The sequence below is a fragment of the Pygocentrus nattereri genome, chromosome 1, assembly GCF_015220715.1.
Source record: "Pygocentrus nattereri isolate fPygNat1 chromosome 1, fPygNat1.pri, whole genome shotgun sequence".
In the NCBI taxonomy this organism is placed as follows: Eukaryota; Metazoa; Chordata; class Actinopteri; order Characiformes; family Serrasalmidae; genus Pygocentrus; species Pygocentrus nattereri.
Genome location: NC_051211.1, coordinates 2,982,805 through 3,009,006, shown reverse-complemented (window position 1 = coordinate 3,009,006; position 26,202 = coordinate 2,982,805). Strand labels below are relative to the sequence as shown.

Here is a 26,202-nt window from a genome sequence, read left to right as displayed (position 1 = left end):
AGCTGGTCGGTTTGGCTGAGCGTTTAAAACTCTTTATTTCTGGATGTTTCGAAATGTAAATGAACGGGATTTTCACTTCCGGAAGCAGAACCGCTGATAAAGTGGGCGTCACTGTTCAGGTGTTTACCTGAACCGCCGTTTATTCCAGTGTGAAGTGTGAAGAGAAGCTGCGGATTAAAGGATTAAACCGATTTTCTTTCTCTGAGTTTCTGTTTAGGAACATTTCCGTTCATTCAGGAGTTTCTACAGACCAGGAGTTCTGAACAGTTCGTCTCTTTCTGATCCACTGAACTGTTCAAAGCTGATATTCACATTTTCCGGTGAGTTTTTCTCAGTAACGCTCCGTTTTTCTGTTTCCTGGGATGAATAAATGACTCCGAGTTGAAGTGAAACAGGTTTAAACCTGTAAATGCGGCTTTCATAATCAGTAGATTCTGACTTCGTCCAGTAAAATCTGAGAGGATGTTTGTGTTTGAGGTGTGAAAGGCCAGACAGCGCTGTGCACAAGTTTCAGACACCTGAGAAAAATATTATATACAAGCTGTTTATTTGGGTAGTTTAGTGTTTACTTGCTCACAAAGCAATGATATCGTAATAAATACAAATGACAGTAAAGGGGAATTCCATTGATTTCTAAAAATGTCTGCCTAACGAAATGATTAAGATGTAAACAAAGTCATTCACAGTCATTTCTATTGTAGTTCAGGGAGTCAGCATTGATAAGAACCATAAATCTGAAGAGTTCAATGTCCATTCATGGCAGACAGGTACAGGTAGGGCGTTATAAGGCAACGCAGTTCCCAAAGACAACTTATCTGACACATTCTATTATTATTATATTATTTAACTCATGAAACATATTTATTTCTATTTTACCATCATCAACATTACAACAAAAAATTCAGAACACACTTGGTTCACTTTGGTTAGTAAATGCAATGTGATTTGGTTTTAGGTGGTAAATAATAAATAAATAAATAAATATGTTTATTTATTTTATTTTATTTTATTTAATGTTTCCATATTATGTAAAAACTCTCCCAAGGTTAGCAGCTAATGTTCATATGTTGGTGAAATGTTCTGTAAATGTTGCGTGACCTTGATAAAGTTCTCGCAGTTTTAGTCATTCTAAGTGCAGTGTTAAATGAACGTTCTTTTAACGTGCTTTAAACGCAGTTTACTGGAGTGTATGTGTGCTATTCTTTAGACCCAAATTAGGAAATATTAGTAAAGTGGTTTGAATCAGTTTATCAGGATGATCAGATTCACTGTTAAAAGACGTGACTCCATTGATTGTGTTCGACTGCATGAATGTTTGGGTTATATAACGTGTAATAAGTAATACATAATGATACAGTAACATACCTAATAATGAGTACATTACAGAGCTTTTAAAACCAGATTTCTTCTAAAAAAAAAAAGTTAAATAGTTGGGATGCTGTGCAGAATGAAAATACAAATAGAATGCAACAATGTGCAAATCATTTAATCCCTGTATTTAATTGAAAATAGTACGACAACATGTCAAAGAAATTGTATTGCTTTTTGAAAAATATATGCCCATTTTGAATTTGATGTCAACAACATGTTCCAAAAAAGTTGGGACAGGGTGTGTTCTTCGCTGTATTTCATCACCTCTTCGCTTAATAAGACTCTGTAAGCGTTTGGGCAGTGAAATGTTTTCCTGTTCTTGTTTGATGCAGTTTAGGGGGTCATTTATCATATTTTTCATTTCATAGCCTTCCAAAATGTTAGCAGTAGGTGACTGATCTGGACTACAGGCAGGCCAATTTAGCACCCTGTTTTAATGCAGAGCTGTGCTGCTGTAATACATACAGAACGTTGTTTGGCGTTGTCTTGCTGAAACAATCAAGGCCTTCCTTGAAAAAGACATCATCTGGATGGCAGCAGATGTTTCCAAAACATGTATATATTTAGCATTAATGGCGCTGTAACGGGGAGCGAGGTAGCGGACGCATGTGCGGAGGTAAGCGACTTTTATTGAGGGCAAATCCAGGGTCATGGTCAAAACGGTCCAGGGTCATAGAGCCAATACGGATAGATCGTGGGGCAGACACGACATACTAACTAACTAGACAAACTAACTACAAACTAACTACACAGACAGATTGGAAAAAAAGCAAACATTAAACAAAGACCAGCAAACACAAGGGGCAAACACAGGGCTTAAATACACAGGGAAAACGAGGAACAGGTGAAAACAGTCAGGGGCGGAGTCACGAAACAAGGGGCAGGGCTACAGATACCAAAACAAAAGCGCACGTGGACAGGACTGGGAGGGGCCAATCGTGACAGGCGCCTTCACAGATGTGCGGGTTACCCATGCCATGTGCACTAATTCCCCCTAAACCATCATGAATACTGGCTTTTGAACTGTGCACTGATAACAGGCTGAGTGGTCTTTAGCCTGGAGAACACCGTGTCCATGATTTCCTAAAATAATTTCAAATGTTGATTCACTGGATCACAGGACACTCTTCCACTTCCCCTCAGTCCATTTTAAATGAGCTCTGGCCCAGAGAAGGTGGCAGCGTTTCTGGATCCTGTTTATATTTGGGTTCTTCTTTGTGTTTTAGAGTTTAACAGCATTTGTGGTTGCAGTGATGAACTGTGTTCACAGACAGTGATTTTCAGAAGTTTTCTTGAGCCCATGCAGTGATTTTCATGTCTGTACTTAATGCAGTGCTGCCTGAGGGCTCAAAGATCATGGCAAAATACTGTTTTTTGGCCTTGTCCCTTTGCAGACAGAGATTTCTCCAGTTTCTCTGAATTCATTAATGATATTCTGTACCGTAGACGATGAAAAGCAAATATTCTTTCCTGTTTTATGTTGAGAAATGTTTTTCTTGAATTGTTGCTCTATTTGATGGTGCAGTCTTTCATGGAGTGGTGACCCCTCCTCATCTTTACTTCTGAAAGACTCCGCCTCTCTGAGATGCTCTTTTATACACAATCATGTTATTAACCTGTCGTCAATCAACAACTAGGTGTTTTTTTTTAGCAACGTACATCTTTACGAGCCTTTTGTTGCCCCTGTCCCAATAAATTGGAATGTGTTGTTGGCATCAAATTCAAAATGGGAAAATATTTTTCAATAAACAATAAAATTTCTCAACACTTTATGTTGTCTTTGTACTTTTTTCAATGTAATAGGGTTTAAATGATTTGCACATCATTTGCATTTTGTTTTTATTTACATTTTGCACAAATTGAGTCCCAATTTTTTTGAAAATGGGGTTTTATTAATTGACATTGAATATTAAAGAGTAACTACATCCAAAGACATTTTTTCCCATTCACAACCTTCCTTGAAATGTAACTGTAAGAATATAATTTTTATCATGGTCAGTTCTGCCTCTGCAGCGCCTGCCTGGTATGCAAATCAGTCAACCAATGTGACTGCCGCCATATGATGCCCTACTCTTGGAGCCGAGAGCGAGGAGATGACCACACTCACACACTGAGCTAAATATGGGGGTATTTAGCTCAGCGCCTGAGTACAGACATCTCCTCGCTCACAAGGCTGCGATATGCCAGCTGTCTGTACCAACTGTAAATAAATAAATAATAAAGATGTTGGACCGATTAAGTGAGGATTCTTGTGAGATACATGTCTGACAATTAACAATTATTATTTTATTAATTAAATAATTATTATATTATTATTATTACTACTACTATTAATAATAGTAGTTATAATAATCATTCAGATATGGTGAAATGAAATAAAGTAAATCTTTTGGACGTCGGTGTTTGTGTTGGATGTTCCGATCAAAAATGTGTGAATTCTCGGTAAATTAAGTTTACTTTTTTAAAGCAGCCCTAAAGTAGGGGTTGGCAACATGGTGATAGTTTATTGTTATTATGATGGAGTTGTGAAGGACCAGCCCCAGGCTGGGCCACCTGCGGTAACCCGGCCAGCCACCAGAGGGAGACAGTCACCACGTAGAAATCAAGGTTGATTTCTGACACCTGTGCCAAGCTTACCCACAATATTGTGCTCAGTCCTGGTATTTCAGAGTTCTGGCAACAGACTGGCTGGTAATTTTAGTAGAGGCTTGTTGGGTTTACTCTCAGGTCTCTTTCTCATGTTCTCTGTCCCTTGTGCATGTTCTGTGCTTTACCTTTCTCTCTTTAAAAATCTGGGTGCCCCCTTGCCTGAAAATCTTGGGGCAGTCGTGGGCTGGAGGTTAGGGATCCAGCCTCAAAAGATAACAAAAGATAACTCTTTTGTTGCTATGCAGTAATTTTACTGGCTCTATCCTGTCAAGTTTTATTACATTAGTGACGAAGGAATGGCTCAGGTCAGACAGAATTATCTTGAACACGGGTCAATATCAGACTCAAAATCAGTAATGGTGTAGCTCAGGCAGGCCTGGACTGGGGATAAGAATCTGTGCTTTAAGGCTTTGTTATATTTTGTCATGTTTGTTTTGAAACAGAATTATCGGACATTTGTTGTTGTTTGTTGATCAAGGTTCTTGAATAAAGTGTCTGTTTCCACAGTCCTCATGTTTTACACTTTAAACTTCAAAGCTGCTGTACATGTCCATTAAATGGCTTGAAGCTAAGAAGGCCCTTAATACTTTAAAGAAGGAATGTGGTACTTAGTATTATTGTGTTCTGTATTCATTCACTTGATTTAATTGATTGATTTTTGTTGTTTCTCCACACAAGTGTTATCACTATTACTACTAATGTTAATTTGAATGCTATTATTATTATTATTTTTATTATTATTGTTATTATTATTATTAAGAACAATAACAACAACATCTAAGTCCATCATACTTGCATGGATTTTGTCTCAGTTCATGCCCATTAACATATTGACTGTTTTGTCAGAGTGTTATCAGGGTGAAGGAAATAGTAAAAGAGTGTTTTTTTAAATAAGTGGGAAGTGGAGTGGGGTTAACAGGGATAGGAGGAATTAACCAAACTAAAAACTGAGAAAATGTTCATGTTAAACATACTTTCAGAAACCTCAGATGTTCTAATGCTGAGCACTGCTGGCTGCCCACCACATATCTGGTAAAGGGTGGGGAAAAAAACGGATTTATTGAAACACAGAGTCTATTTTTAATGTTTTATTGTTAAAATGACATTTTAGGAGACGTTCTAGTTACTTGCAGTGAACGTTTTAAGAACATTAAGAGAACAGTTAGTTTAACCTTCAGGTGTCTGTCGGTAAGAAACCAGCACTGATCTTTTTTTTTCACTCTGGTATGTACACTGTGCATTATCTTTGAACATCGCTCAACCTTTTTACACAACGTTTTGTTTTTACCGAAGCAGCTACAGTATTCCTGGCATGTTTCCTAAGAGAGAGCACGGAAAATTGATCTGCAGGATTTGGTGATAAAGTTGTTTTAGTATTTTGTTTTAGGAGTTTAGTCCATGTGTCATGAAAAGTGATCTTTATGTGGATTCTCCGCTAATACTCAGAGATGGAGACCCCTCATCAGGACACGAAAGATGGGTCCCCAGGCTTAAGCCAGAGGTGAGCTATAATCTTATACTGGTTTAAAAAAAAAACTCTTACTTGACCTGTAAGTGAGCTTGTATAAAAGTGCCTCATTAATAAATGTAAATGTGAAATGTTTATTGTTATAGTCATAATTTGGTCTAAATGCCCTTTTAGTCAGCAGATTACAAGTGAGAACATGGTCAAGCCGGAATACAGGTGTGTGAATGAGAGGGAGGCAGGTGGAAAGGTGAAGATGCAAGGAGTAGAGGTCGTAAAGGTGGATGACTTCAAATGTCTTGGGTCAACCATCCAGAGCAATGGACAGTGTAGAAAAGAGGTGAAGAAGAGGGTGCAGGCAGGAGAAGAGTGGGTGGAGACGGGTGTCAGGGCTGATGTGTGACAGAAGGATAGCAGCAAGAGTGAAAGGGAAGGTTTACAAGACAGCAGTGTGTCCTGCTAGGATGTACGGTTTGGAGACTGTGGCTCTGTCTAAAAGACAGGAGGCTGAGCTGGAGGTGGCGGAGATGAAGATGCTGAGATCTTTGTTGGGCGTGACAAGGATGGACAAGATTAGAAATGAGCAGATCAGAGGGACAGTGAAGGTGGAGCAGTTTGGAGATAAAGCCAGAGAGGCCAGGTTGAGATGGTTTGGACACGTGTTGAGGAGGAATAGTGGATATATTGGGCAAAGAATGTTGGAGATGGAACTGCCAGGAAGAAGGAGAAGAGGTAGACCTCAGAGAAGGTTTATGGATGTAGTGAAGGTGGACATGGAGATGGTTGGTGTAAAAGTAGAGGAGGGAGTAGATAGAGCAAGATGGAGGCAGATGATCCGCTGTGGCGACACCTAAAGGGAGCAGCCGAAAGAAGAAGAAGATGTAAATCTATTAAGAGACATCTTTCATCATTTACAGTCAAATCATAAAGAGATCAGAGTCAACAGCACCCAGCTGTGTGTCCAGTGGAGCGGTCTATAGGACTTCCACCAGTGTTCAGAGTTGGACACCCCTCATCTTTACACAGATAACAGCTATTCACAGTTGAGCTATTGCTGAGAGAAAGTCTGAGGTTTTATATTATTTTTATGTCTGTTTTGATTATGTAAGTAGCTTGCTTCACAATTTACATTTTTTTTTTTTTTTTAAGAAATTAAAACCAATTATCAAGTCGGGGTGGGTGATATGTACTGAAATATTTATCAGAATATTGTGTACTATTCCGAAGGTAATGATATGATACAATGGTATGAAAAAAAATGCATTTATTATAGGAGCTGTAATCACAATAACAAAATGACTCTGCGATCATTATTTTTGTTTTTAGTAGTACTGTTGCTGTAGTATAGCAGTTTTCTAAAAATAAAAAAAGGTTCATTCTTTAAAAATAACTTTAAAAATAATGATTCACCTTGTAGTTGATGTATAATATAATATTTCACTGTATGTATGTGTCTAACAAATACAAGTGGCTCAGTTCTTCAACATACTCTAGTCTGATTTGTCACAACAAGTGAAACAAAAGAGTGAAAATGAAAAGTCAAAATCGGTGTGAACACCGCATGAAGCAGCTGGCACGTTACGAGAGCCCAACATTACAATCACATCCTGCTGTGCACGGCGCCGTAAACACATAGCTGCTTAATGCAGAAGCATCTGCAAGCCGTTCTCAGCAGTGGAATTTTGTCCCTTTTAATCAGCAGATTACAAGTAACATTATAATTATTACTTATTGGTGCCAACTAGATTAATTCTCATTTTTACTTGCTTTTAAATACTGTATGTACATCTCTAAAGAATTTTTTTTTACAGTCTATTCCACATGAAGAGATCACACTCTCCAGGACCCAGCTCTGTGACCAGTGATAGGTCTATAGATCATCCCCCAATGTTCAGAGTTGGACCCCCCTCATCTTTCCACAGGTAACAGCTAAGAGATTTTATATTACTTTTATTTATGTTTTGATTATGTAAGTAGCTGGTTTCACAAATTCAAAATATCTTTTAAGCTAAAACTGATCATCAAGTAGGGGGTGGGCTGAAGTTTGAACTGAAGTTTGTATTATGATTTTTTTAGAGTATTTGAATGATGATACAATACCACCATCGAAAAAAGTGGAAAAATGGTAACAATGATAATCACAATATCAAAACAACTCAGCAATAACAACTGTTATTGTTTTTATTAATACTATTGTTATTACTGCTGTTGCTGTTGTTGTTGTTATTATTATTATTATTATTATTATTATTATTATTATTAGTAGTAGTAGTAGTAGTAGTAGTAGTAGTAGTAGTAGTAGTTACAGTAGTAGCAGCAGTATTAATAGTGGATAATAATTTTATAAGCCCTTCAAAGTTAAAAGATAATTTTAGTTTTCATTCTTATCTTTAAAAAAAGTTCCCTAGCACGTTGTAGGTGGTGTGTAAAATAATATTCCACTGTTTTGCTGTATCTAACAAGTGCAGCTCATTATTCCAGGCTTGCTGAGTGGACGCTTAGTTTGTTCTTCATTGAGCTCAGTTCTGTTAAATCTGTTTTGCCACAACAAATTGAAACAAGAGTAAAAATGAAAACTCTCTTAAAGTGAAAATCTGTACAACCCGTTCACGATGTAGCCAGCATGTTAAACACGCCAAACAGTACATATGATTGATGAGTACCTGCTGCTGTCCATGTAAACGCTTAATACAGGAGTGTCTGCATGCGGCACTCAGTGCGCTGTATTTATTTATTTATTTATTTATTTATTTATTAATTTTTTCCCCTTTTAAGTTTTTAAGAGTTAAGCTGTTCATGTGGTGGTGATGTTTTTAGTTCACTGTTTCTGGCCTTAAGATTTGTGTTGTGAGAGAACGTTCCATTGGTATTAGGGCTGCAACTAATGATTATTTTGGTAGGCAAAAATTTGATATATTTTTGATTAGTCAACGATTATTTCGGTCATGCCCTCCCTTAAACAAATCTGATAATACAAATTAAACTGCAAGCATTTGTGCATCAGAGCAGAGCAGCGAAAAATTTATACAGACTTTCCTTTATCCAGACGGATAGATGGCTACATCAGTCATTCTGCTCAATAGAATATAATTTATAAAAGTGTACAGTACATTTTGTTTGTCCTGGACAACATTCTGACTTTTGGGAAGGAAAAAGTTTCAAGCCTGTTGGAACATATGTGAAATCTGTCTGCAGCACAGAATGTTTAACTAATATTTCATCAAGAATTTAATTTTTTAGTTTTTCTGTGTAATTTTCATTGATTTTCATGGCTTATTTAGTGTATTTAGTTGTGGGGCTGGCAGAAAAAATTGGTACTGAGTCTATTCTCTAAACACCATGCTGCTTTAGTGCAGTGTCTGGGACTCTTTGCTTCGTCAGCGCATTCTACTTGAAAGCACTGACCACTTAACATGGGTGCCGAAAAGAAAATCAAAACTTTCCGCGTCGCCACACGGACACAGTGTTGCTCCAGGGTGCTTGCATTTCAGACGCTCATGTGTCACCATAGTGCTGCGGTGAAATGACATCTCTGCTTTACAGTGTCTGCATTTGACTTGTTCAGCTGAAATTCTGCCAGACTTTTGAAAGTTTCGGTCTCGCTTTTTTACCTCGCCTTCTTCACACTCTCTCCCCTGGTCGATCATTCAGTGTGTTCTTCATTAGCAGAGAATGCAGTCCTGCCAGTGGAAGCTGTACCTCCCCCAGCACATCCTGTAGTGAGTCGCAGGACTTGTCAAGTGAAATTATAATTCAACAAATGTTTATCGTCGATTATGTCGACTAATCGTTGCAGTCCTAATCGGTATCAGGGGGTGCAATGATTAATTGACTTGGTGGACTAAAACTGACAGCCAAATTAGTTGCCAACTAATTTAATAGTCAATTAGTTGGTGATGTCATCAAACATGTTTCTCATGCTAACCAGAAATGTTTTGACATTACTGCTTACTAGAGAATTGACAAGCATCATGGCAGCCTCATTAAATTTTCATTTATAGCATTTAGAAGATGCTCTTTCCAGAGCGACTTACAAAGTGCTTCGTTGTCTACCCACAGAGAGTATCTTTAGGTTAGAGATAAAGCTTGTCCTGAGCTCAGATATTGCTAGAAACAAAAACCCACCTTGATACCTAGAGAAAAAGAAATAGTTAAACATAGCGCAGTACAGTGCATTTCAATCAGTGCAGTACAATACATTGCAATAAACACTTAACTCAGTGCTCTCTTAAGTGCTGTAAAAAGAGACGTGTCTTCAGTCTGCGTTTGAAGACAGCGAGACACAGCAGGAGTTCGTTCCACCACCTGGGCTCCAGGAGCCGAGCTGTATTTGAAGCTCAAAGGGCTCGAGGTACAGTTCAAATTTTGACCATTGCCATTAGGTAGAGAGGGGCTGGTCTGTTTTTGGCTTTGTGTGCATCAGAGTTTTAAATCTAATACATGCAGATACAAGAAGCCAGTGAAGGCAGCGCAGCAGTGGAGTGACGTGAATGAACTTAGGAAGATTGAAGACGAGCTGTACTGCTTCTGGATGAGTTGCAGGGGCTTTATGGCCTGCATAGTAAGACCAGCCAGGAGAGATGACAAAAGGCTAAACTAGCACCTCCTGACTGAGAAAGGGTCAAATTCTCTGGATACTGTACTTGAGAAATCTGCATGACCGAGTTAGGTTCACTATATGAGCATAGAAAGATAACTGGACATCCAGAGTCACATCAAGACTTTTTGCATCTTCAGATGGAGCAATCAGAGAGTTCTCGAATGACATGGCATAATCATGATGAGGACTTGTACTTACAGGGATGAATAGCAGTTCAGTCTTGCTAGGATTGAGCTTCAGGTGGTGAGCTGCAATCCATGAAGAGATGTCAGTCAGGCATGCCGAGAAGCGATCAGCATAGCAGTGGTACGAGAAAACATGAGAGGATATTACATCACCAAAGCTAAGATTAAGTGACCCTTATTAGCACATTCAAGCGATACTGGTATGTAGCTATTGACATCAGACCTGTCAAGCATGGGCTTCTTCAGGATGGAAAGTACTCTTGCAGTCTTGAAAGTTTATGTAACTTGACCTGATGACAAGGAGTTGTTTATGAGAAAAGTGATGAAGGGCAGGAGATCAATGGAGATTGACCCTTAGTAATATGAATGGGGTCCAGTGGGCAGGGAGTTGGATTACTGGATTTGATCAGTTGTAGGACAACTGATCTGTGGAAAGAGAAGAGAAACAGTTTAGGTGACTGAGTGCAAGAGGATGAGGGCCAATGGAAGGAGTGGAGACAGAGGGAAAAGATTATATCTACAAAATCTTCCGGGTGAGAGAAGAGGGTTTATTCGCAGAAAAAAACAAAAAGGCTATTGCTAGAACTCATGAAAGCCATACTGAAGACAATTCGATAGTGTTGTGGGCACAAAACAGTATGATGTCACAACTTAACTGTGTTTCCAGGGCCGTTAGGAATATAACCTGATGGTATTGCTTTCTAACAGGAATTGGCTTGATGGTTGCCATTAGAGGCTATTCGAAAATGAATACATGTATCTGGAATCAGTCCCAGAAGACCTGATGATCAGAATCCTTTACACTGTGATATCAAGACACTTTTAATGGGTTCTATGATTATTTTTTTTTCAAGAGGGAGGCGCATTAAATGTAATTTTTTGTCATGTTATGGATGAAAAATGGATTAAGTGATGTCACTAAGCAGAAACAGACAAAAATTACCATGCCGTTGGGCTGCTGCTGCCATTGGGGAAGAGAATGCATGTGCATGTGGTGTCACTTGGGCTGAGAGTTCGTGTCTGCAGCTAGACTCCATCATAGGAAGGAGAGATTGGTAGGAGTGAAATTAATTGCAGATGAGAGTGATGAAAGGAGAACATCTCTAGCTGTGTCTTGTGAGAAAGAAGAAAAAGAGTCTGGATGAGGAAAGGCAGTCAGGATAGTTGAAGGGAAAGAAAAGGAGTGCAGATTGTGTCAAGTAAAAGAGCACGAAGGGGTGGTATGGACAGAAGTAACGGGGGTGAGAGTGTGAAAGATAGAAAGTGGTGATCAGAGCAGTAAAGGGGAGCTACTGTGACATCCAGTGCAGAGGTGGGTCTGCTGAATATCAGGTCCAGAACATTGCCTGCTCTGTGCATTGGAGGTGTCTGGTTGAGTGTGAGATCAAAGGATGATAGCAGTGGTGAATTTTTAAATAAGATGTTCATCTTTATTGTGTTCATTGTTAGTTAGCAAATGCATGAAACAACCTGAAGCTAAATTTAAATGATGCTAGCTGCATAGGTCATGTGGTAATTGAGCGATTCATAATCTGAATAATTGATTTGTTTGAATAATATACATTATTAGGCTGTCAAAATAGTTGTTTGTTGCCGTATTCATTTTCATCGAGTATGCCAAAAGTAAGACAAATTTAAGACTTATGATGTAATTAAAATGAATTACAATACTAGGATAGGCTACTAAACATGAAAAGCCACCAATAATTCATGTTAATTCATAATTCTTGTGCAGTCTAATCACAATAAAGACACCAGACTCTCCAGTAACCAGCGGTGTGTTCGTGAAGAGTGGTGCACCTGTGGGTCGTCCGCTAGCGTTCGGAGAAGGACACCCCTCATCTGGGCACAGGTAACAGCTCCTCATGGTTGAGTCGCCGTAGACAAAAAAGCTGATTCATCCTTTATAGTAAAAAAAAAAAATCAGACCAGTAATGTGAATTCAGAATGAATATTACCCAGAATATGGAGAGAATCTTGTTTTATTACATTTTTTTTTTGTTTTTATTACACTTGTTATTACACTTTTTTCTATTACAGTATTAATTTGTTACAGTATTATAATTACATATGCATATTGACTTTTAGAATTCTAATAGACTGAAAATACAAACAGATATTTCCTCCACTGTATTGGCAGCACTTTCTGTGTGGAGTTTGCTTGTTCTCCCCATGTCTGTGTGGGTTTCCTCTGGGTCCTGCAGTTTTCTCCCACGGTCCAAAGACATGCAGTCAGGTCAATTGTTGTGTATGTGTGTCTGCCCTTAAATGGACTGGTGACCTGTCCAGGGTGTTTCCTGCCTTGTGCCTGATGACGGTTGGGATAGGCTTCAGCACACCCACAGTCCAAAAGGACAAGTGGCATGGATAGTGTGTGTGTGTGTGTGTGTGTGTGTGTGTGTGTGTGTCCATTTACAAAATATTCCAAAATAAGGGTCAAGCTGTAGTTACAACTGTGTTCTCTGATTTATTTCATACAGCTCATCTACTTTGTCGATTCTGATTGAGACTATCAAGAATATATGAAGTAAAAAGAATAGAGAAAAAACAGAGTAACACAGAGGATATGTAACATTTGTGAACAATGGAGAATTTGGTTTGTGTGGGGGGGGGGTACAAATGTTAATCATAAAAAAAGCTTGTTTTTAATTGTACTGATAATTGAGTCTGTGCCTCACCACGTGTCTCACCATCTCACAGACATGGCCATGCTTCTGATGCAGTCAAAGTCCAAGAAAACTTCAGGTTAAATCTGAAACAGAAGTTTGAGTGTCTGAATGAGGTGATCACAAACCAGGAAACCCCAACACTTCTCAGTGAGATCTACACAGAGCTCTACATCACAGAGGGAGACAGTGCAGAGGTCAATAATGAACATGAGGTCAGACAGATTGAGGCAGCATCCAGGAGAACAGTAACAAAGGACACACCAATCAAATGCAATGACATCTTTAAACCCTCATCTGATCAAGACAAACCCATCAGAACTGTGCTGACAAAGGGGGTCGCTGGAATTGGGAAAACAGTCTCTGTGCAGAAGTTCATTCTGGACTGGACTGAAGGGAAAGCAAATCAGGATGTCCACTTCATATTTCCACTTGCTTTCAGAGAACTGAACTTGGTGAAGGACCAAAAACTCAGTTTGGTGGATCTTCTTCATACACGGTTTAAGGAGATTAAAGAAATGGAAATATCCAGATCTCACAAAGTTCTGTTCATATTTGATGGTTTGGATGAGTGTCGTTTCACTCTAGATTTTCAGAGCACTGTGAGATTGGATGATGTCACTCAGTCATCCTCAGTGAAGGTGCTGCTAACAAATCTGATCAAGGGGAATCTGCTTCCCTCTGCTCTCATCTGGATCACCTCCCGACCTGCAGCAGCTGATCAGATCCCCTCTGAGTGTGTGGATCGAGTGACAGAAGTCCGAGGGTTCAGTGACCCACAGAAGGAGGAGTACTTCAGGAAGAGAATCAGTGACCAGAGCCTGACCAAAAGAATCATTACACACCTGAAGACATCAAGAAGCCTCTACATCATGTGCCACATTCCTGTGTTCTGCTGGATCTCAGCCACTGTTCTAGAGAGAATGCTGGGTGAAGCAGAGAGTGGAGAGACCCCCAAAACTCTGACTCAAATGTACACACACTTCATCATTCAAACAAAGATCATAAGAGAAAAGTACACAAACAACCAGGAGACAGATGAAGAGATACTAATCAAACTGGGACAACTGGCTTTTCAGCAGCTGATGAAAGGAAACCTGATCTTCTATGAGGAAGATCTGACCGAGTGTGGCATTGATGTTGAAGAAGCATCCGTGTACTCAGGTGTGTGTACACAGATCTTCAGAGAGGAATCTGGGCTGCACCAGACTAAAGTGTACTGCTTTGTTCATCTGAGCATTCAGGAACATCTCGCAGCTCTATATGTGCACGTGACCTTCTTGAACCAGAAGAGCAATGTGCTGAACCAGAGTCTGTCCTCTAAACTGGGGATCTTCATGAGAAAAGAAATTCCAATCTCCGATGTACACAAGAGTGCTGTGGATCAGGCCTTACAGAGTAAGAATGGACATCTGGATCTTTTCCTTCGCTTTCTTCTGGGTCTCTCACTGGAGTCCAATCAGAATCTCATACAAGACTTGGTGACACAGACAGGAAGTAACTCCCACAGCAAGGAGGAAACAGTTCAGTATGTCAAGAAGAAGATCAGAGAGAATCCCTCTGCAGAGAAATCCATCAATCTGTTCCACTGTCTGAATGAACTGGATGACCGTTCTCTAGTTGAGGAAGTTCAGCAGTACCTGCAGTCTGACAGTGTTAACCAAAGAACACTCTCTCCTTCACAGTGGTCAGCTGTGGTCTTTGTACTGCTGACATCAGGAGGGAACCTGGATAAATTTGACCTAGAGAAATATAACAGATCAGATGATGTTCTTCTGAAGCTGCTGCCTGTAGTTGCAGAATCCAGAACAGCTAAGTATGTTTTTTTTAATATATATAATTATATGACATATAATACATATGATTGACATTGGATGTTTTATATGTTGTTTTCTTCAGTCTTTCATTTTGTCATCTGACAAAGAAAAGCTGTGCAGCTCTGGCCTCAGTGCTCAGCTCAGAATCCTCCATTCTGAGAGAGCTGGATCTGTCTGATAATAAACTTGGAGATTCAGGAGTGAAGCTGCTCTCTGCTGGACTGGAGAATCCTCTCTGTAAACTGGAGACACTGTGGTAAGATAAATGTGTTTTGACTGGATGTGGCAAATGTTTTCAAATTTTCATAAGTGCAAGTGCTAATCGACACAGGCGGAACTGTAAAATCCTTCTTCGTTTTTTTTTATAGCTCAGGTTTACTTTAGGGAGAATCATCATTTTCAAGTGTCACCATGGATTAAATAGCAACACATTTATGACTGACAGTGAAATGGACTTGTATGACACTAAAACCCAGTGATAAACAATGAAACAATAAGATAGTAAAATAAGACAAAAAACAGCTAGATACCATAAATACCATAATAGGCCTTGAAATAGTACAAGAAAATAATAAAATAATGAATTGGCTAAAAACGGCCAGAAATCAGTTAAACAGGCAAAGTCAATAAAAACATGCTACAAATAATTAACTGAACATTTACAATCAGAGCAAACTGATTAAGGAAGCAAAAGCTTAACTTTGGGAGAAATGAGTGCGTCATGCACCGAGTCTGTTATTCACAGAGTGAATAGATGACATGAGGCATTGCTATGTAGCACTTACATTTATGGCATTTGGCTGACGCTCTTATCCAGAGCGACTTACAATTTGATCATTTTACACAGGTAGGCCAAGGTGGTGTTAGGAGTCTTGCCCAAGGACCCTTACTGGTATAGTGTTGGGTGCTTGCCCTGGTGGGGGATTGAACCCCAGCCTACAGCATAGAAGGCAGAGGTGTTAACCACTACACTAACCAACCCCTTAATTAAGAATGGACAGGAAAGTTGTCTCTATGATCATTTCCCCTCCTATGTTTAGGGAAGGAAACTTTGTTTTTATAATAGAAGCCGAGTTTCTGGCCAATTCTTTAGAAAGTATGCATCACAGATTAAAATTGTATTATTTGCATGTAGATGTAGTTCACAATCTCTCACCATTATAACTGTGTCTTTAATATAAGTTGAACAATAAAATTGAAACTGAAATTGAACCTTGTGAAACACCTTTGGTTACTGGAAGAAATAAACACACAGTCAACTGTCAACATGGTGGTTCGGAAACCATTTAATAGCTTTTTAGTTAAAGCAAACACTATGGCTCCAAATATCTATGCTCTTAAATGAGGCTTAGAATAGAAGGAATACAGTTTTTCTTTGCTGGTTGATTTTCAAGAGTTAATGCTTAAAAGTGCTTTAATGATTATGTTGGGAGAGAAATCAGATAGAAATTATAACCAGGTTAAGCTTTGCTAATAAGAGACATACATTTGTTTTGTGCTCTGAGCACAACTAAGTTTTGTAGAAACCGGGAGAGGGGCAGGAAAATATTTAATCAACATTTATCATATCTGTATTAGTAATAGTGACACATTTTACTATTATTAGTAAACCATTTTTAATGGTTAGGGTTAGCACTTGTAGCAAATCCCATATTTGATCACGTTTATGACCAAATAATGATAAAATATGGGGGACATTGGCACATTGTATATGACACACCTTTTCACTAGTTAAAGAAAGATGCATTTTGCTTTGCGTGTGGTTGTTGTGCAAGAGTGCTGGAGATTCAGCAGAGCGTTATAGGAGAATCCAGTTTAATATGGTAATTGTTCTTCAGTGGATCTTCCTCCCTCATTTTTCCGATTTATTTCAAAGTGTTTCTAGTCAGGGTTGCACGTTGACAGTGATCTGATGAAATGGATGGTTCAGTTTTTGACTGCAGATGTTTTTCCTGAGATTAAAAATGAGAGTAAATTGAGATCAGATTTGCTTCTGAATTACAAATTCATGAAAAATTTCATTTTGTCTGTCTGATTTTAACTCCAAAAGATGCAGTCTCTGTGTAACGCGAGACCAGGGTAGAATCCAATCGCAGGTTTATTGAGGATAAGGTTAAACCAATCCAAAAAACGTACAAACAGAGGGGAATCCAATCATCGTAGTCGGGGTACACAGAAGAAAGATCATCCAGAGGCATACAAACAAAGGGAAATCCTAAATCCTGGTCAAGTTCAAACAGAGTAAGGTCATACACAAAAAACACAGAGAAAGGACAAAACGCTTCGAAATGGCTATGGGAAGACAAGACGTCGCAAGGTGAGTTCAGAGCAGCGTGCTTAAATACTGAGCTAATTACAGATTAGATGCAGGTGAGTGAGTGCTAGAACTGGGGCGAGAGTGACCTCCTGTGGGCAGGAGGGGTAACTGCAGGGCCAATCGTGACAGAACCCCCCCCCTGACGGTCGGCCCCAGCCGACCTAACTGCTCTACGAGGACGACCACGAGGACGGGGGGCAGGACGATCAGGGCGAGCCCTGTGGAAGTCATCGATAAGGGATTGGTCCAGAATGTCCACAGCCGGAACCCATGACCTCTCCTCCGGCCCGTAGCCCTCCCAGTCCACAAGATAGAGCAGTCGTCCCCTACAACGTTTAGAGTCCAGCAAGGTATGCACTGAGTAGGCTGGGGCTCCGTCGATGTCCAGAGGTGGGGGAGGGTCAGCCACCGGCACAGAAATCTGAGTAGCAGAGGCAGAAACAGGTTTGAGAAGGGAAACATGAAAAGTGGGAGCTATCCTATAGTGTGAAGGCAACTCTAAACGATAAGATACTGGAGAAACCCTTTTGATAATACGGAAGGGACCTATAAAACGTGGACTTAACTTCTTAGAAGGAAGTCGTAGTCTCAGATCACGTGTTGACAGCCAAACCCTCTGTCCAACCTGGAAGGCTGGAGTAGGACCTCTCCTCCGGTTAGCCTGTACTTCCATGCGGCGGACGGCTCTTCGTAATCGTACGTGAGCCTCCTCCCATGTTTGTTGGCTCCTATTCCTCCATTCATCTACTGCTGGTACCTGACTAGGCTCAGAATCCAAAGGGAGGAAGGGAGGCTGGTATCCTAGGACGCATTGAAAAGGTGTGATACCTGTGGCAGAGCTGATCAGGGAGTTCTGTGCATATTCCGCCCAAGGGAGAAACGAGCTCCAGTCATGTTGATTGCGTGAGCAGTATGAGCGAAGAAAACGTCCAATCTCCTGGTTTAAACGTTCCACTTGCCCGTTGGATTGGGGATGGTATCCTGAACTGAGGCTGATGTTGATGCCCAGGACTTTACAGAAGGCCCGCCATACATGTGAAGTAAATTGGGTGCCCCTGTCGGATACTATATCCTCGGGTAGACCATAAAACCTGAATACCTTTTCGAATAAGGTTTCAGCCATCTCCCAGGCTGTGGGTAGTTTCTTAAGGGGTAGCAAACGACAGGACTTCGAGAACCGGTCTATAACCACGAGTATAGTAGTGTTACCATTGGAGGAGGGTAGGTCTGTGATGAAGTCTACCCCCAAATGAGACCATGGACGTCTAGGGATTTCTAAAGGGACTAACAACCCCGACGGAGGGGAGCGAGGAGTCTTGCTCTTGGCACATTCCTCACAGTCTTTAACAAAGCGATGAGTATCCTCTGCAGAGGTAGGCCACCAAAACTTGCGTTGAAGCAACTCCACGGTGCGTCTCATGCCAGGGTGTCCAGCGCTAGGGGAAGCATGAACAATTGTCAGTACACGAGTGCGCATGGTCTTGGGTACATACATTTTACCTTCGGGACATTCAGCGGGGACCGGATCTGTGGCATATTCCAATTGTAGCTCTCCCTCCAGATCCCAACTGACAGGTGCTAAGACACAAGAGTGAGGGAGTATAGCCTCAGGTTCACAGTGGTTGGCATCCTCGGTGACGGAAAACATGCGTGAAAGAGCATCTGCCTTTCCGTTCTTGGAGCCAGGCCTGTAGGTGACAGAAAAATCAAACCTATTAAAAAACAAAGACCAGCGAGCCTGACGGGCATTGAGTCTCTTAGCCGACCTTATGTATTCCAGATTGCGGTGATCCGTGAAAATCAAGAAAGGATGTCTTGCACCCTCCAGCCAATGTCTCCACTCCTCCAAAGCATACTTCATGGCCAGGAGCTCCCGGTTTCCCACGTCATAGTTTCTTTCGGCAGAATTCAATTTACGTGAGAAGTACGCACACGGGTGCAGTTTGGGTGGCACTCCGGTTCTCTGGGATAACACAGCCCCTACCCCAGTATCAGACGCATCCACCTCTACTTCAAAAGGCAGATCTGGGTTAGGGTGCGTCAGAATAGGCGCAGTGGTGAATCTCTCTTTCAAAGCCTTGAACGCAAGATCAGCAGTAGGTGTCCACAGCAGGTGTTTCTTCTGACCCTTGAGCAAGGCGGTGAGAGGAGCAGCTACCATACTGAAGCCTCTGATGAAGCGACGGTAGAAATTGGCAAATCCGAGGAAGCGTTGCATATCCTAACAGTTTTCGGCTGTGGCCAATTGACTACCGCCTTGACCTTGTCAGTACTCATGCTGACACCTCCTGGTCTAATGTCGTATCCCAAAAAAGAGAGTTCCTGCACATGGAACTTGCATTTCTCGGCCTTCACGAACAATCTGTGGCGAAGCAGTCTCTGTAACACGGACCTCACATGTCTGATGTGCTCCGAGAGGGAGGACGAGTATACTAGGATATCATCCATAAAAACTATGACCCACCTGTCTATCATGTCCCTTAGGACATCATTAACAAACGCCTGGAAAACGGAAGGAGATCCGGATAAACCAAAGGGCATGACCAGGTACTCGTAGTGCCCTCTGGTGGTGACAAATGCCGTTTTCCATTCGTCTCCCTCCTTTATACGTATGAGGTTGTAGGCGCTCCGGAGGTCCAATTTAGTGAACCATTGAGCATCTCTCAACTTCTCCAGGGCTGAGGGGACTAAGGGCAACGGATATGGGTTCTTAACAGAAATAGCATTGAGACCCCTATAATCCACACAAGGACGGAGACCACCGTCCTTCTTCTGGACAAAAAAGAACCCAGCAGCAAATGGAGACTTGGAGGGTCTGATGTGGCCCATCGCAAGAGCTTCATCTATATATGTCTCAAGTGCTTGAGATTCTGGTTCTGACAAAGGATACACTCGACCCCGGGGGGGAGTAGTATTAGGTAACAGATCAATGGAACAGTCGCCGGGACGGTGTGGGGGGAGTTGGGTGGCGCGTTCCTTGCTAAATACCTCCATTATGTCGTGATAACAGTCCGGAATGACCGAAAAATCCGGTTCCTCTGGGCTTTCAATAGTCGTAGCACGACATGGCAGGTCGAGACAATGGTCCTGGCAATAATTACTCCATTTGAGAATCTCCCCATGTTTCCATGAGATGACAGGATCATGTTTAGCCAACCAAGTATATCCCAAGATAATGGGGTGATCGGGAGAGTCAACGAGAAAAAAGGATATTTTTTCTCGATGAAAGAGTCCAACCTGGAGGTCGATGTCAGGTGTTTGTTTGGTAACTGTCCCTGTGCCCAGGGGACGACCATCCAGAGCTTTTATCCTCAGCTGGTTGTTCATGGGTTGGAGGGGGATTTTGAGTTGTTCCGCCAAAGCAATGTCCATGAAATTCCCAGCTGCTCCCGAATCTACAAGGGCTGATACAGAAAATGTCTCAGCGGCCAGTATGCACGTAACATCTATAGACATGTGATTCAGCAACATATCAGTGAATGACACGCTTACCTCTGCCGTCCTGGTTTGACCAGGACGAGTCGGGCATGATGAGCATAAGTGGCCAGCTTGACCACAGTACAGACACAGGCCCTCTCTGCGCCTGCGTTGTTTCTCCTCTGGAGTTAACCGTGTCCTCCCCAATTGCATAGGCTCAGCTTCACGTGGAGAAGGTTCTCCCAAAAAAACAGGAGGAAGGGACTCCCTCAAAAGCCTCCTTCTTCCACGGAGTAATGTATCGAGAGATATGGCTGCCTCAATAGCCTGATTAAGAGTCAGCTCAGGACCACGAAACACCAGTTCAGCCTGAACATCCTCTCTTAACCCTCTCATGAACATGGTCTTTAGCGCAGGTTCACCCCAGCCACTTCCCGCCGCGAGCGTGCGGAAGTCCAGAGCATAGTCAGCCGCAGAGCGGGTGCCTTGTTTTAAGTCACATATTTGAGATCCCACCTCTTTTCCGGTGGGAGAATGGTCGAACACAGCCTTAAACTGAGAAAGAAACCGGCTCTCGGACTGTAATATCGCACTATTTACTGTCCATAGAGCAGTGGCCCATTCTTTAGCCCTGCCAGTGAGCAACGAGATAACAAAATGCACTTTATCTGTCTCAAGGCGAAACTGTGAGGGATTGTGAGTAATATAGAGAGTGCATTGCATTAGAAAACTATTGCACATACCCGGAGAGCCGTCATAACGTTCAGGTACAGCTATAAATGCAGAGGAGTGCGAAGGATGGCCTCGTGGTTCGGGACTCGCAGCTTGATCCGAATCCTGGCCATGTGGGGCTGCCGGCGTGGAAATTCGCTGCAACAAACCCTGGACTAGCTGTGCCAACTCGTCCAGTCTCTGGTCCTGGGAGGTCAGCCGTTGTTCCAAACCTGCTGGATCCATTTTAGGCGACGTCTTATGTAACGCGAGACCAGGGTAGAATCCAATCGCAGGTTTATTGAGGATAAGGTTAAACCAATCCAAAAAACGTACAAACAGAGGGGAATCCAATCATCGTAGTCGGGGTACACAGAAGAAAGATCATCCAGAGGCATACAAACAAAGGGAAATCCTAAATCGTGGTCAAGTTCAAACAGAGTAAGGTCATACACAAAAAACACAGAGAAAGGACAAAACGCTTCGAAATGGCTATGGGAAGACAAGACGTCGCAAGGTGAGTTCAGAGCAGCGTGCTTAAATACTGAGCTAATTACAGATTAGATGCAGGTGAGTGAGTGCTAGAACTGGGGCGAGAGTGACCTCCTGTGGGCAGGAGGGGTAACTGCAGGGCCAATCGTGACACTCTGGTACGTTTGATCTCAGTGAAGATCTGCAGTGAAGAATTTTAAACAGTTATATGCAAAACATTAACAAGCACATCCTGCAATTTGAGTGTCATCTCGCATGCTATGTTTTAGTGCTTCTTCTCTGTAGTTTATGCCTGTTATGTGTTTCACAACCTGGTCCTGGAGGCTCTCTGCCCTTAGTGTTTTCCCTGCTCCCAACACACCTGATCCAACCAATCAGCTCATTATCAGCTCATTGGTGGCCAAGTTAAAGCAGTAAAAGCAAAAAAAGTGGCAACGTGCCTCCAGTACAAACACTGGTTAATGCAACAATGTGAAAAGGTTGAAGTGAAGTATTTTTTTATCCACAAACCTAAAGTGTTTACAGTATAAGTTCTCTGCATTTCTGCTTCACTGCAATTCTAGTTTCACACTCTTTACAAAGCCTGTTTAAAACTTACAAGATAATGAACAGCTAATTAATTTTATTCCTCAAATGCCTTCTTCAGATACCCAGAATAAGCTTACTATTCAAATGGCTTCAGCCATCCCTATGAAATAATGGATCAGAAAGCCTCGATTAGGTTCTGTTACTCAGAAAATATATTTTTTTCACTTTATTTATTTATGTTTCCATTTTAATTCAATTTAAATGTTAATTTATCTTGTTTCTTTTTTAATCTCATGACCATGATGAAGCATATTGAGCCGCTGCATGTATAAAAAATACTTTGGTGGCAGTAAGCATAATAATATTCTAAAATTATGTTAACAAGTTGTACTATTCCTAAAAATTGCATGATCTTTTTCTAGTAAGTAATTGAAGTGGTAAAACAGTAGTAATTACTCTGTTATAAAGCACAGGTCTGAGTTCAGAGATTAGCTCAAACCACACCACATTTGTCTTTATAAAATATTTCTGTTCAAATCTGGAAAATTAGCATGCCATTTTTAGATTTGTACAGCTTATTACCATAATATTACTATTATTACAGATCTGTAAAATACATTTCTACGAATAAAGCTGTGTTTTCTCACTGTAGTTACACCTTTTTGATTCCTGCTGAACTGGTCTGTGTTCTGAACTGAGGGAGTGAAGAGTGTGTCTTTGTTCTGTCTGCAGGTTGTGTGATTGTAATATCACAGATGAAGGCTGTGCTTCTCTGACGTCAGCTATGAAATTAAACCCCTCACAATTGAGAGATCTTGATTTGTCTGAGAATAAAGTAGGAGATTCAGGACTGAAGCTGCTTTCTGATGTACTGGAGAATCCTCTCTGTAAACTGGATACACTGCAGTAAGCTCATCTACCTGAGAGTCACACATGATGTGGTCCTCAGTAACACATTCTCCCAGTAAGATATATATGGCATATTCATTTTGAGCCAATGTGGCTCAGTAAACTAGTAACTATGTGCAAACTGGTCATGAATGAATATAGTAATTGTCTATAATAAATAAATTGTTGTGCTTTGTTATTAGTGAGCAAACATGAGAAGGAATCCATCAAGTAATCTGGTGACTAATATAGTAACTAAGATAATTTTTTGTGCTCAGAGCCTCTAATTCATGCAAATAGACTAAGGGTTTATTAAGGGTTCATTAATATGTTCATTAAGTTATGATAATTACAATCATTTTGTTAGTAATAGTTTTCATCGTAACATTAAGATACTGTGTAAAGTTAGGTAACAAGGGGAAACTGATGCCTAAGAGTGGCAGCGCAAAGCAATTTCTGATGCGCCATAGCTGTGTCGTAAAAGAGACTTATATAAATATTCAGAATAGTGCAGTGCAGTTTCCTTCAGAGTGATTGATCCTTTCCTAAATAAAGGCCATGCAAATGCACAACAATAATGAAAAATGCATTATTACTGTTTATTAGCTTGATCTCCAAAATAAGTACAGAAATGTAAGAAGTGTACAGTGTGTGATCAACTAATATCAGCTACTGTTAAGTGACCTAAACCTTCATAAACAGAAACATGTACCTTTAGCTTTATACACTCTTTACATCCACGTTAGACTCAGATATAGTTCTCTCTGCAGGTTGAGAGAGTGTAATATTACAGATAGAGGCTGTGCTGCTCTGAATTCAGCTCTGAAGTCAAACCCCTCACACCTGAGAGTGCTGAATCTGTTTGGGAATGACCAGATAAAGAAAGGGCATCAGCTGTTGTTTGCTCTTCAGCAAGATGAATATTTCAGACTACAGGATCTGAGGTGAGTCACAATGATTTCAGATAAATGTGTGTGTACACACACACTGTGGGCTGCTTTCCCAGATTTTACACTAAACTGAAATGCCAATAGTGATTCAGTTTAAAATCTCTGTGATTAAGCTACATGTAGGAAACTGGTTCTAACCTTTTAAAGGAGTGACTTGGTTAATCTGAGTCATTCTCTATTCAAAATACTGTTTATATTTTTTGTATTGAAAGTTTTTTTTGGTTCTTTCTGTTTTTTCAGAGTGTGATAATGATGAGTATTATTGATCACCAAAGAGACGACATCATGGAGAGATGGAGTGATTTCTGAATGTGTGTGAGGAGCTCCAGCAGCAGAGGGAGACACAGTGTATGAGTGTGTGGCCTAGATGGACGTGTGTGTTTGTAAACTGAAAACTTCATGAGAAATAAAGCAGTAAACAAACACTAAAAACTCAACGTCTGATATTCAGAGAGGAGGAATCTTCTACCCTGTCACAGGTAACAGATGGATCGTGTGATGCTTTGTCCAGTGAAGGTCATGATGTTTTGTATGTAGAAACCAGAAGAAATGTTTTTGTTAATCTGTGTTTGTACCAGTCGAGATCAAGTCTTCCTTTATTTATGTTTTTGTTTTTCTTCTGTTTCCATGGGAGCACAGTTATATGAACTGAGGCTCATTTTAAATCAGAAGCAGTGACTGCGCTGCATGCAGTGTGGCTCCTGTGTTAATCTGAGTGACCCTTTAAACTGGTCATCTGAGTCTCTTTTATGTTCAGTCAGTTCACCAAAGATTATTTTTATTTAATATAAAAAAACTATGCATGTTGTTTTTTTTAAATATATTCTGTTTAAACACCTCACACGCTCCGCCATACTTCACTCTTTGAGTTCACACATCTGTTGTTTAGGAGTGACAGACTAGAAGATTCTGTTTCACAGGTTTTTATATATTTTATACAGAATTTAGTGTTTTTTTTTCATTCAGCTTTATGATCAGTACAGAATGTGTGCAGTTATTATTCTTATAATTTTGTTTTCTACTGAAATTTTTCTGGAATTTACTTTTACCTTCTTGTGTTGAGAGTCTAATTTAAGGTTCTGGTGCTTTTATTGAACAGTGTTGAATGTGGTGTTTGGTTGTAATGTCAGATTTGCATTTCTGAATCTTGCGTTTCTGGTAGGGACCTCACTTTACTGGGAGGCACACACATTAGTCATGGATTGAAAGCATTAAATCAGATTATTAACAGATTATTGACAGATTGCATCATTAGTACTGGTTAGTTGTTATGTTGACTTTTTATGAGTAAACACACATCAGTTTATTATCAGAGTAATAAAATGCATTTATTACAATTAAGTAAATAAGCTCTGAACTAATAATCTAAACTAATCTTCAGTTAACAGAAAACTCAGTTTTGTGTATTATATATTACTAAGTACATAATGAGTTACTAAGAAATATGTAATACTCAATGAACACTTACTGTATAAATAATATTTAGATAATGCCTCATGAAAGACAATTGATACTCCCAAATGTATCGTTTTAAATGTATATGCAAATTAATCTTAAATATAAAGTGTTACCAGCTACATTTACAAAGCGTGCACCATTCTCTTTGTGTTCACTTTTGAGGGAAGATATTTGGGTAAGGCATGGTCTTCCTTCACTGCAGATCTGTTAATACACTATATTTCCAAAAGTGTTCACTCACCCATCCAAATCATTGAATTCAGGTGTTCCAGTCAGTTCCATGGCCACAGGTGTATAAAGCCGAGCCCCTAGGCCTGCAGACTGCTTCTACAGACATTAGTGAAAGAATGGGTCGCTCTCTGGAGCTCAGAGAATTCCAGCATGGTACCGTGATCGGACGCCACCTGTGGAACAAGTCCAGGCGTGAAATTTCCTCACTACTAAATATTCCACAGTCAACTGTCAGTGATTCCACCAAGAGATTTTGGACAATTTCATGCTTCCAACTTTGTGGGAACAGTTTGGGGACGACCCCTTCCTGTTCCAACATGACTGCGCACCAGTGCACAAAGCAGGTCCATAAAGACGTGGATGAGCCAGTTTGGTGTAGAAGAACTTGACTGGCCTGCACAGAGTCCTGACCTCAACCCGACAGAACACCTTTGGGATGAATTAGAGTGGAGACTGT

At 40.6% G+C, this 26,202-nt stretch overlaps 1 protein-coding gene across 2 annotated transcripts; it reads left to right on the top strand.

Moving 5' to 3' along the window:
* The first annotated feature begins 132 nt into the window (after window positions 1–132).
* On the top strand, window positions 133–25,838 carry LOC119263624 (NLR family CARD domain-containing protein 3-like). 2 transcript variants are annotated; one of them, XM_037539378.1, is made up of 9 exons: window positions 133–320; window positions 5,467–5,521; window positions 7,297–7,407; window positions 12,006–12,122; window positions 12,971–14,752; window positions 14,836–15,009; window positions 22,951–23,124; window positions 23,877–24,050; window positions 24,297–25,838. In XM_037539378.1, exons 2-9 carry the CDS (start codon window positions 5,469–5,471, stop codon window positions 24,301–24,303), a joined length of 2,592 nt encoding a protein of 863 aa, XP_037395275.1. In that variant the 5' UTR covers window positions 133–320; window positions 5,467–5,468; the 3' UTR covers window positions 24,304–25,838. The 2 variants fall into 2 exon arrangements, with proteins under 2 accessions (XP_037395275.1, XP_037395318.1); XM_037539421.1 differs by lacking the exons at window positions 22,951–23,124; window positions 23,877–24,050; window positions 24,297–25,838 and adding an exon at window positions 16,804–18,114.
* The last annotated feature ends 364 nt before the right edge of the window (window positions 25,839–26,202 follow it).